An 11,880-nucleotide genomic window follows, 5' to 3' on the forward strand; every position below is an offset into this window, starting at 1 on the left:
GAAACTCCACGGCGCGTCCACGTGCCTTGCCCCCGCGCCCGTGACCCCCGGCACGGCCCCGTGCGCTCGCCAGCCAGCCAGCCAGCCTCGTACCGTCCTACGCACGCACGTCGGTCCAACCCCCCGCGACGCGCCGGGACGAGCGGCTCGCTGTCCCTGTCTCAGGTGCTCCCTCGTGCTTCTACGTACGCGACGCGCACCCGGCCGGCCCCTGTGGGCGCCGCGCGCGCTCCCGGTGCCCATCTTCCACGCCCCCCTCCGTCGCGCCGGCGCCGGGAGCGGCCGAGGACGGCCAGCGGCGGGCGGGTGCACGCGCGCATTGGCTGTTCACACTACACCAAAAGTACTTGCCCAACAGCTGAGCCGGACATTTGTCCTCGCGGCCACGCAGACGAGCGCTGTTCGTTCGTGCCACCTGCTTCGCTCCGCCCGGACCCTACGCAGTACCCACTTGTGCGCCCCCGGCGATCTACTAATCATCCAAGGCCTGGCCGCCCCCGTGCTGTGCGCTATCCAAACTAGAGCCAACTCTCACGGGCGTACGTGCCATCCGTTTTTACCGGCGTCTGGGCGCGATCGCGACTGCGGTGCGCTGCTGCCTACTCACCCAAGTCAATGGTCCACACTAGCTACGTCAGGCGGCCACGGTCAGCAATTTTGTGACCATTCCACAAGAAGATACTCCCTCCGTTTGAAATTACTCGTCCAAAAAATTGAATGTATCTACATTTATTTTAATTGTAGATACATCCATTTTTGTGACAAGTAATTCCGAACAGAGGGAGTACTTCTCACGAGCGAAGAATAGTGCACGACTCTCAGGACCTTCTGCCACGCCGTTCCAGTTCCACCATGTCTATCTTGAACAATCATTCAGTACTACACATCATATCATCCATCAACCGTGGTAAAACTGTTCATCGATCACCACCCGCAGCATGGTAAAACACACGAGCCCAGGTTTACGCGCATCCACCGGTAAGTCGAACCACTTCTGCCGATGTTGAAGATGTGACGATATCCATCTTTCTCAGCATCCACGGCTTCAACAAAGCAGCCGCCTTATTCCCAAATTGACTCGCCGCTAGTTATGAGTTACGACCTGCGCAGCAAAAGTTTAAGGTTACAATGGAGTTGAGGAGAGTAAAATTCCGACGGCGGAAATAAGCAACGCTCGCTTCTGGGATCCGAATGAGCGCATACGGGAGTAAACTCTAGCTATAAGAAACATGCAACGACCACTACGAGCTGCGTTATCGTCATAGGTAGGATCATAGCTAACAAGACCAACCAACAACATCCTCTCCCACATGTACCTTCAACACAGCAGCAGCCATGTGACGAAGGTTTCCCCGCATCGCCAATTTTACCTAGTAAAGTGTCAGCAAACAATGCATATCACACATGCTCTCGCAACCTAGTGCACTGCTCAAGATGCTATGGGCCAGGGAAAATCCCGGAATTTCAATAATCGATCAAGCTAGCCCAGACAAGCCAAAGGAAAAAACAAGCCCTTCAAATATTTCCATACAAGTAGGCTAGCAGCCTAGTCCCGAGGTCCTTAGCGCTCCATTCTGTTCGTCCACTCCCTCCCTCTTTCTCCAGCTCTGCTGCTACGCTCCTCCTGTTTTTCGCATATCGTCTCCATCAACACTCAAGATGGACACTGAGCCAATGAGGTGCGCATGCTGCGACTTCAAAGAGGAGTGCACCCAGGAGTACATAAAGAGCGTCAAGGCCAACTTTGGAGGGGAATGGCTCTGCGGCTTATGCTCGGAGGCCGTAGGGGATGAACTCAGTAGAGAGGGAAGGGGCCAGGATGGCGTCAAAGAGGCTATCAAGGCGCATATGGCATTCTGCAGGATGGCTCTGTCAAGCCCAGCTGTACGAGTCGCCGATGGCATGAGGGAGATGCTCAGAAGGAGCTCAAGAGATAAGGGGACGACTTCAACATCAGCAAAGTCATCCTCACTCTAACTAGGTGAGAAGCTTTTCGAAGTAAGGAACATCGCAATGATGCTCTGGGTCATCTTTGGACATTATACTGATGTGAGTCTGCCAATCTACTGAAGAGTTATATTTGTAGTAATTTAAGTTTGATATTCCTAGGCAACATGTCAATTGTAAATATGATCGATCTTATGATATGAGGTCTCAATATCATTATGTTTCCGAATGTATGCAAGCTTCATTCACTGGAGATATATGAAACTGGTTTTCTGCCTTCATGTTATTTTTCATGAGAATATAACTACATCTACATTTGTTTGTCTTTGGTTCTAAAATATGGCTTGGTTATCATTCTCAACTGATGCAGTTGATATATAGTGAAAAACTAACTCTCACAATGATAATGTAGAGTGAGTGAACAGTTATTTTGCCAGTTCGACTCTGCAATTTCTGCTCAATGTGTTCCAGAGAAAACACATATCGGCCAGAAATTTTGGAATAAAATTTGACCTAGCTGGATCTCACTGTGCTACTCTTCATAAATACCTAGAGCATTCCAGAGAAAACTGTCTACTGCCCACCAAACATGTACAAACAGATTAAAACATGAATAAAAGGGAAAATGCCTTAGGATTCAAGGTTTGGAATACTGTAAAGCCAGAATTACCACTAGTGTACCAACATCATAAAGTTCCTGCGATGAAGATACAACTCACATTATGAAGTCAGTTTGTCCATTTATTGGGATGTGTTGTTTCAGAATGTTGTTTACTGGGAAAGTCTACAGCATAGGTCAACAGCGTAGTTACGGCAATAATACTGCTCTACCCCTACTTTAAGGTCGTGAAAGTTGTAAAAAGGATGTGTATCGATTGTGGATGTTTCTCAACCATGGAAACACAATAACACTGAATGAGAGAGGGTAATGCTCGATAGTTGAAGGTGTTCCACAAATAATGCAAAATTAAAGCCAAACTGAAAGGAGAAAAAACTCAGAACTTGCAACCAGCACAACATTTAGATACGACTCAACAGTCAAAACCTAACACTACTAAAGCTAACAAAACACACACATTGGAAAAAGGCCTCAAGCAAGATATCTAGTCCTGACCTGCTTATGCTGACATTGATAGCTGTAACTAGAACAATCCGTCTCCTGCATCCAAAGGTTATTGTTATCATGGTTTGTATAGTAATATAGAAACATATATCAGTATGCCAAACATTGTTTAGACCGTGGACTAACACATAATGCTCGACGAACATAAATAAAAGAAACATTCCTGTATTTCAGAACCTTTAGTCATCAAACTTACTCAGCTCATCTAGTGATATGCTAGCAGCACTCTCCCCAGATTTAACCAGTCGAATCTTACCTGTACACAAAACAATTACTCAGAAGATTAGCTTTTGCATGACGAGAATGCATAATGGGTGTGGCTGGTCTCAGTCGACTAAGGTTTAACCAAGTCTCAGTCAAGTGCATAACATGCAAGAAAGAACAAGAAAAAAAAAACTGGTTTTTTTTTTTTGCATGGATCTCATGTAAGATCTCATTGACGAATATAGCATCGACGGAGACATAACTAAGTCTCAGTCGACTGAGATTTAGCAAGACTGATATAGTAAACTACTCCCTCCGTCCATAATATAAAAGCGTTTTTGACACTAGTGTCAAAAACGCCCTTATATTATGGGACAGAGGGAGTAGTACAGAAGAAAAGTATAATTGAAGAAGGCAGAACGCATGGCTGTGTTCAGTTAGATATACAGAATAAAAAGAATATTAGCAAGCAAAATACAACAGTCACTGAGTTACCTATAAAAACTATTATGACAGAATTACTCCTTATCAAATATTACTACAACAAAATTGAATTAGCATTAAATTGTTAGTCAATGTTGATCAGCATACCATCACCCCTAATACAGATCTCCGGTATATTCCTGACTTGACCATCAATGCCGTCATTGTAGACCCTGGTTTCGATTTCACCCTCGATATATACCGCAGAGCTGAAATAAGGCATGAATGAAGATAATATGTTCCAACTGAAGATAAAATCCAAGACTTGCTACATCTATATGGGGAGAGAAAAGATGAAATGTTTGTATTTGAATCACATACTTTTTCACCAACTTCTGAACAGCATAAGCACCTAGATGCTCGCTATGAACAGCTATTCGATGCCACTGAGCCGGCTTTGGTGTATCCGCAGACCCAATTACCCGCTGGTCAAACATGCCACCAGTTCCAATAGTAAATATAGTAATCGTCCGCCCATTACGTAAAATTTTCTGCACGGGTGCTTGTCCAACTTTACCACATATTATAGCCTAGCAAGAACAAAACATACCAATAAGTGTCAGTTTATGCTCCTGGAGTCCATGGAACCAAGCAGCAAATCACTGTATCACATAACATATAAATACCCTATGAACGCCACGGAATCCCCAGCCCTTCTTGGGGTCCACGCTTTGGGGTTCTAACTCTCTCCTTGAATCTTTCAAATCGCTATCATCACCCATGTCATCCTTCTCATCAATATCGGAGAAAGAAACTGTAGAACTCCAAGCTCGTGATGTTCTGCATAAATCTACAAAGAGCCAGTAATGAAGCTTTCCCCTTACTCCTCAGTATGACTGTGCTTATCATGAATCATAATGAATAAGAATGGAAAATAACCAACCAACTGGTTTCCTTTGCTTCTCTAAGACTCTCCTCAAGCCCTTCAGCAATCCAGTGCCAACAGAACCCATCGTAATCTACATGCCGAGACAAAAGAACGTTTAAATGATATAACCACAAACAAAATCACTGGAAAATACCCTTATTTCCCTCTTGAACATAACAAAAAGAAAACCAGAGCAATCGTTCCCCTTCAACACTTTGCTCTAGCAGATCAATTCTCTCGATCTTGAGCCTTTTACGTGTCCAGTGTAATATTTTTCTAGCAAGATACAATATGACTGAAAATATGCATTAGGAAAACAGCTGAATATCTTCCAAGCTAACATGAGACAATTGTAACTAAAACATATTTAATGGTCTTGTGAGTAACTAAATGCATACATAAATATAAGAGACAGAGCGAAAACACGAAGTACAATGGCCAAAAGACACATTCTAAACAAGGTTTTGCAATTTTTTCCAAGAGCTTGTTCTTTATCACCTGAAATGGGAACTAACAACGGATGGCATGAGCGACGGGGTCAACATTATGGAACAGTAATAATAGTATATCAGAGCGTTGTTACTTTTTCCAATGTCATGCCACGATGTACGAGCTTGTTTATTATTCAGTAATGTAGACTGGCAATGTCTAAACGAGTCCAAGTTTCCGAAAGCCTAGAGAACTAGTGCGACGGCTTGAATTGTGTCTCTCAGGTACACACTCAGGGACGGTGTCTGACATAAGCCTAAACACAAATGACAAGGAATCTCTGCCATGAGGTCGTCCACTTTCTAGACGAACAACAATGACATAATAAGCTAAGTAGCTAATGCACTGGCAGGTATGAACTCCAATGGCATAATCAATAGGAAATCCAGAATGCACAGCACGGGGCGTCATTTGATTTTAATTTTCTCTGCTCACTCCAAGGGCCGCCTCCCGCACTGCTCGTTCGTCCAAAAGGAGCGGCCTTACGCTGGATCATGCTACTGCTACTGCCCGATTCCCACCATAGGATAACCGCGGATCGCAGGGAGGGACGAAGCACGCCGGTGACAGCGGTGACCGTTGAGACATTTCAACAAACAGCTGGCGTACATGGACGCTGTTCCCAGGAGGAGAGAGAGGCGGCAGAGAGGAATAGAAGATTTGTTTACCTGGAGGCGGAGGGGGCTGTGGCGTGGGAAGAGCACCGATCGGAGCGGCAGCGGCGGTGGCAACGAAGAAGAAAGCGGCCGGAGCCCAGAGCAGAGCAGAGCCGAGCCGAGCTGAACAGAGCAGGAGAGGAGAGAGCGGCGGGCGGATTAGCGAGGCTCGGGAAGTCGGGAGAGGGTTTCTCTTTCGCGTCCACCGTCTGATTAATAATCCAACAGTGAGGAGAGGCCTCCGAAGCGGACAACCAGGGCGGGAATGGCTCAATGAATAGTGTGTCGCATCTTTCCCTAAAGAAAGAAAAAAAGAATAGTGCGTCGCATCTCACAATCTCTCTCGTTCTCTCAAACTCTGCACAACTGTCTCGACAAATCAGGCATAAGCTCAGGCTAGATTTCATTTCATATTTTACCCAACGAAAATACAAAGGTGAACATGGTTTCACAAGCACCCATGTGAATAGTAAATTCATAAAAAAAAATAGTGATTACTTAGAAAATTCTGAATTTCCGTGGTATGAAACTTAGTCGACTATTCTACTCACGTCTGAAGTTACGTGATGTATTGACACTATACCTGGCCATACCTAGCCAAGCTCGACACAAAAAACCCAGGCCCGGGCCCGGCCCGGGCCGGCCATCGGGCCTGTTTTCTAGACCCAAGCCCAGCCCGAACACGTAAAAACTTGTCGGGCTCCGGACCGGCCCGGCCCGACCTTCAGGGAAACACAAAAATGATGGACCCAAGCCCAGCCCGGCCCAGCCCAGCTTTCAGGCTCAAAATAAATCTAGGGCCGAGCCCGGCCCGGGGCGGGGCAGCGTCGGCCCGAGCTTCCCATGGCCAGGTATAATTGACACCCATGATATTCTTAGGAAAAAATACAATTGTGACCATACTATTCATCAAATAGTATTTTTTTAATATAGTTTTGATTTTGCATTTTTGTCTAGATTACAATCGGTTGACTATATATATTAAATTCAGATTTTTTTTAATTTTTTCAAGCATTTTTTATTTTTAAAATTCATTAGGGGTGCGCGTGAAATCATGTTCACCAAATCCACGCCCCAAATATCTGGACTATATTGAAGTACAGAAGTTCTCAAAAGGAATACGGATCGCACACGTCGAATCCTCGGCATGATTCTTGCAGCTACCCTGGAAATCAAACGATCTTTCATGTGGTTTATCAGTATTTCCATTTCCCTTCGGTGACATGTGTTGTATATGTATCATCTTATACCCATACAGTTACAACAATGCCTCTTAATAAAGAAAAAGCAAGCAAATGCAGCCCAGGCATGATCTGAGGCTCCAGACAGCCAACTCATCGTTCCGCGCATCAAAGCCAACAGGTACTCGGTTATACAACAGCAGTCGGATACGCGAATCATCTTCACGGAGCAGCACCGGCGGCGTCCTCTGACGACTTCTTGTACTCGGGCTTGAGCTCGTGCGTGCCCTGGTTCGGCCCTCGCTTGTTGTACATACAGAGGTCGTTCAATATCTCCTTGAGGAATTGCTGCATCGAGCCAAGCACAAACAGATGCGCAAGTAAGTGGTCACTGAGAAACGAACAAATTGCAGATCTGTGCTGGAAACCACTTCATATTAGCAGGACAGATTTTTCTTTCCCTGCTAACGATGCCAGGGATGAGCTTAGGAAGTACCTCTGGCTGGTCAGTCTCTTGCACTAGAGCCTTCAATGCCCAGTTAGGCTGCTTTTCGAAAAGCTTGAATATAATGTTTTCCAGTTCCCGGCGATCCCTACGTGTCCTTTTGACATCGGATGGTTTGGTTGGCGTTGGCTTCCTCTTCTCCTGCACATCACAAATTTAAACATGTCATGACAAGTTATAATTGGCAAATTACATACAATGGGCAACAATAATGGATATACGGATCTGAAGTGGAAGAAAAACTTCGAAATTGCAAATCATTTTACAATCAAGTCATATAGATAACACGAAAATGGGTGTATGTTCTACTCCCTCCGTCTCATAATATAAGATTTTTTTGCTTGCAAAACAATCTTATACTATGGGACAGAGGGAGTACATAACTTAACTTTGGATCTAAGTTCAGGAAACATTGCATGACATATTAAAAACCCCTAGATGTATTAACAAATGCAGTGTTCAAGAAAGCGTTTTTAAGCGATGGCAAAGCGCTTTGCTTTTGCCCTAAGCGGTATATTAAGCATTTTTTAAAAATTTGGCCAGAATTTGGCTGTTTTTGAACTAGTTATGCTTGTCTGCTTGTGAAATAATGGCACTATACCATTTATCTTATCATTAGGCTCTGTTCGGGAACTATTTCTTCATATTCTGGCAAAATTCTGACCACATAATCTCTGTTAGGTTATGTCTACTTGAACCGATCTGCATTTGAGTTGTTATTTTGCTTGCTATGTGAACCTGATGTGTATTTGCTATGGTGTGAACTGTATTTTAGATGCTATTTCAATTACCGATGTGCCATGTTTCCTATTGTCCTGTGTATATTATTCAAAATCTATCAAATTCTAGCCAAATTCAAAAAATGCTTAAGCGCCCATTGCTCTCAGCTGTGGCCTTCCGCTTTGCTTACGCTTTTCGCTTTTTTGAACATTGAACAAATGTTGACATATATATCAATATGGACGAAAGCACAATGGATGATCCTCAAATGGCAGAAGAAGCAACTACCTTGGAACTAGAAGATATCAGACCAACCATGCCAGGCATGGGTCTCATGCTCATTCCGTGGTCATTATCAAGTACCTACAAGCAGTGAAGAGAATGGTTAATTATAATACCCTAAAGACGCAATAAGGTGAATGGACCATTGAAGCACTCCACCTGCACTTTTCTAGTTTTAACCATCGACTTTTGTGTTCTTTCACGGCATAACTTCGCGTAGTTTAATAAGTTATCCTTGTGAGGTTCCATGTCGAATTTATGCTCGACTTTTCCTTCGCATGAGAGTTTTCCTGCAACAAACAGAGGTTATGCTTCAGTCATATTTAAAACTAATAAGTGCCATTGTGCCACTGCAAGAATCCCAGAAGTCTTTGGGAACCAAGAACCACAGAGCTGCTAGTAAGTGCAAACTTTTCAATCTTTGTTACAGGCAGTAACCTCCCAGTGGTGACCTGTTACCGGTGTAGGCCAACTGAAGTTAGCAGTTTAGGGTTTCAATGTTGTTTAGTGAGCTATATGAATCTAGAGCTCAGCAAGTTAAGCTTTAGACAGCACCACATATGACAGTAACAGTAGTCTCCCTATTTTTCTGAAATAACTGAAAGGATGTTTCAATGTGCATAAATTATGCAAAATCGCTGAGGGAACACGGTGAACATTGACATCTCATACATTTCAAATTTCACGTGATGGAGTGAAAACAGAACATCACCGCAGACAGAAGATTGCATGGAAAAACAACACAGAACTACACCACATTTGATGGCAATGTTTATTGAGGTTTGGGGAATCGAAGGCACTATGCCTCAGTGATCACACATCAAGCAGGTAAAATGTCCCCACAGACTAAAGCATCCGATCACCTAACAGAACACTGGCCAAACCAAAATACATTAATTCTGTACGAACCAAAGTACATGCTAGACATGAATTACATGTCAAGAAAATACTAATCTTGGAAGCAAATGCAATCACCACCGAGATACCTAGTAAATCCTGAAACTTGTGGGTTTAGAATATTGCTTAGAATATTCAGGCAGACACAACAGGCCAACATAGACAAATATATGAAGAATAAGGTGGAATGTTCTAATGCTCGCACAGCGACTTTTTAGAAGAAAACAGGGTATCAAAATTATGAACATGGCACAATCACTATCATTAAAATTCAACAGATAGCCCAAGTCATACAATCAAATAATAAAATCCATAAGTCAGATAATTGAAGTATAAGTAACTGTGTGGATTCATTTCTCATGAGTACGGTGCAAAAGGTTTGGGACTGAAACCATTTGCAGATGTTAACAAATTATATCGACAACTACGAATGTATATTATAGATAAAACATTCGAGGAGTGTGTGTCTAGCTCTCTTATAGAAAAGATGTAGCATGTGTGGAATATTAAAGACATGACACATCACAGAATTATAGTGCAGCATATTTGACTGTTTCCACAAGATTACTATTGCATATAAAATCAATATCTGTGTTAAACAAAAAGTACATAGGCAGAACCAAAGTGCTAATCCAAACCAGGCACATTAGTCAGGACAACAGATTATCCAGGCCAGTAAAATACACAAATAAGTTGTAAGTGCTGGCTACACTACAATGATAACGAGCAGGGAATTTGTTTCCTACCTTGATTAGTCTCAGAGAAAACACACATGGGTACAAAATCCTTGAACATATTCAAGGAGTAACTCTTTGGTAGATTGCAAGTGCTGGCTACACTAGTTTGAGACATCTCCATCTTGAACTGCCATTCCAAATAACAAGTTGTAAGAACGATAAGCACGACAAGCAAGAAATAATGAGTATGATACAGACATAGAATGAGCAATAATTAACAGTTGGGACATAGCAGTATGCCATGCAGTTCTTCAAATGAGCATCTTCAATACACTAAGTTCAATCTGCATAAGATTTTTATGCTCTTCATTCATGGTGTATGTAGAATACAGCTATTACGTAAATAACTCGTGCAAAAGGTATAGTCTCTTCAACTACCCATTAAATCCTAGCATCAGAGATTATGATTTATCCATCCACTTAATCATCTATTAACAACTATCCTGCAGTTCAACCAGTCTTCACCAAACTTGCTTCTAGTCTACCTTGCGGACTCAAACAAATCCCCAAATTATATATAGAAGGCGGGTTGTTCATGAGCACAATTGTCTCCAACCTTAGTTTATTCTCATCAGGCACCTAATGCTTAGGTACCTAAATGAGTTCGACCATATCGCGTTACGCCGTCAGCTCCCGTACCAACCTATTGGTTCTGCAGTTCAATCGAGGCGACTCTACCCAACAAATCCGCACACCAATCAGAAGCACGGGGGGGGGGGGGGGGGGGGGGGGGGGGGGGGTAAGGGGAACAGCGGGGTGCGGGGCGGGCTCCTTGCCTGGAGGGAGGGCTCGGCGGAGCTGAGGGGGTCGAGGGACAGCACGACCTTGGCGACGACCGGGTTAGGGTTAGCATCGCCGGAGGAGGAGGAGGCGCCCTGCCAGGCCTGGGAGACGACCGGGGGGCACTTCATGAGCCACACGGAGCGGTCCGCCCGCGCCGTCTCCAGGTACTTGGCCTCGTCGCCCATCCCTGCGCCGCCGCGGGTGGTCTCGTGGTTTGGGGGTTCGGGGATCGTTCGGTGGCGGCGCTAGGGCGACCGGGAGGAGCGGCGCGTGATCTGACGCGCGGAAGACGGGGAGAGAGAGACTAGCCTAGAGAGGCACGTGCGGGTCGCGTGAGTAAGAGCAGAGACATTGTCGTCGATAAATAAAAGCACGTCTTGCTTATTTTTTAAGGGGAGATCTCCTTTCTATTACTGCACGTGTAATCTTAGGAATTTTCTTTATAATGTTCTAATTATCGGAATTGATTTTTCTATCACAACAACAGTAGCTACGGTAACATGTCATGGCTTAATAACAGTTGGTCTAAACTGAAATTTTATAACAATATAAACTGAAATTTCGTCAAACACCCTTCTCGCTAGCTAGATGTGTCATTGGTGCTCTTATTTATAGATTTATTTCAGGCTTCCGGTGATATTAGTTTAGTGAAAGAAGACGTTCCCGTCGACGGCAAGGCGTCTGTGATGACTTCGTTAAATCTCAAGATGCTATGCCGGCTAAGTCTCTCGAAGGTGCTCATAGAGGTAGGGTGCGTGCGTGCGTTCACAGGGATGAGTGTAGGCTCGTGTATGTGAGAGACTTTGATTGTACTCCCTCCGTCCGGAAATACTTGTCAAAGGAATGAATGTATCTAGACATATTTTAGTTCTAGATACATTCATTTTTATCCATTTCCGCGACAAGTAATTCCGGACGGAAGGAGTATTGTGTTAAAGAAAAAAGCTAGATGTGTCCACGCCTCTCAACTCGCTATTCTCACATCATGGTTTGTCCCCCCTCCTC

The 11,880-nt window shown here is 44.1% G+C and overlaps 2 protein-coding genes across 2 annotated transcripts; both read right to left on the bottom strand.

Annotated features, from left to right (window-relative positions):
* Positions 1-805: 805 nt before the first annotated feature.
* Positions 806-6,070, bottom strand: LOC123139406 (single-stranded DNA-binding protein, mitochondrial). The gene is made up of 8 exons (XM_044559214.1): positions 5,783-6,070; positions 4,641-4,716; positions 4,384-4,547; positions 4,079-4,287; positions 3,866-3,966; positions 3,267-3,326; positions 3,062-3,106; positions 806-1,102 (listed from the first exon to the last, which is right to left on the bottom strand). Exons 2-7 carry the CDS (start codon positions 4,708-4,710, stop codon positions 3,090-3,092), a joined length of 621 nt encoding a protein of 206 aa, XP_044415149.1. The 5' UTR covers positions 4,711-4,716; positions 5,783-6,070; the 3' UTR covers positions 806-1,102; positions 3,062-3,089.
* An 889-nt stretch (positions 6,071-6,959) lies between these two features.
* Positions 6,960-11,211, bottom strand: LOC123139415 (general transcription factor IIF subunit 2). Its single transcript, XM_044559226.1, has 6 exons — positions 10,869-11,211; positions 10,102-10,219; positions 8,618-8,748; positions 8,465-8,539; positions 7,448-7,597; positions 6,960-7,299 (listed from the first exon to the last, which is right to left on the bottom strand). Exons 1-6 carry the CDS (start codon positions 11,058-11,060, stop codon positions 7,174-7,176), a joined length of 792 nt encoding a protein of 263 aa, XP_044415161.1. The 5' UTR covers positions 11,061-11,211; the 3' UTR covers positions 6,960-7,173.
* Between the last annotated feature and the right edge of the window lie 669 nt (positions 11,212-11,880).

The sequence above is a fragment of the Triticum aestivum genome, chromosome 1B (assembly GCF_018294505.1).
Source record: "Triticum aestivum cultivar Chinese Spring chromosome 1B, IWGSC CS RefSeq v2.1, whole genome shotgun sequence".
Lineage (NCBI taxonomy): Eukaryota > Viridiplantae > Streptophyta > Magnoliopsida > Poales > Poaceae > Triticum > Triticum aestivum.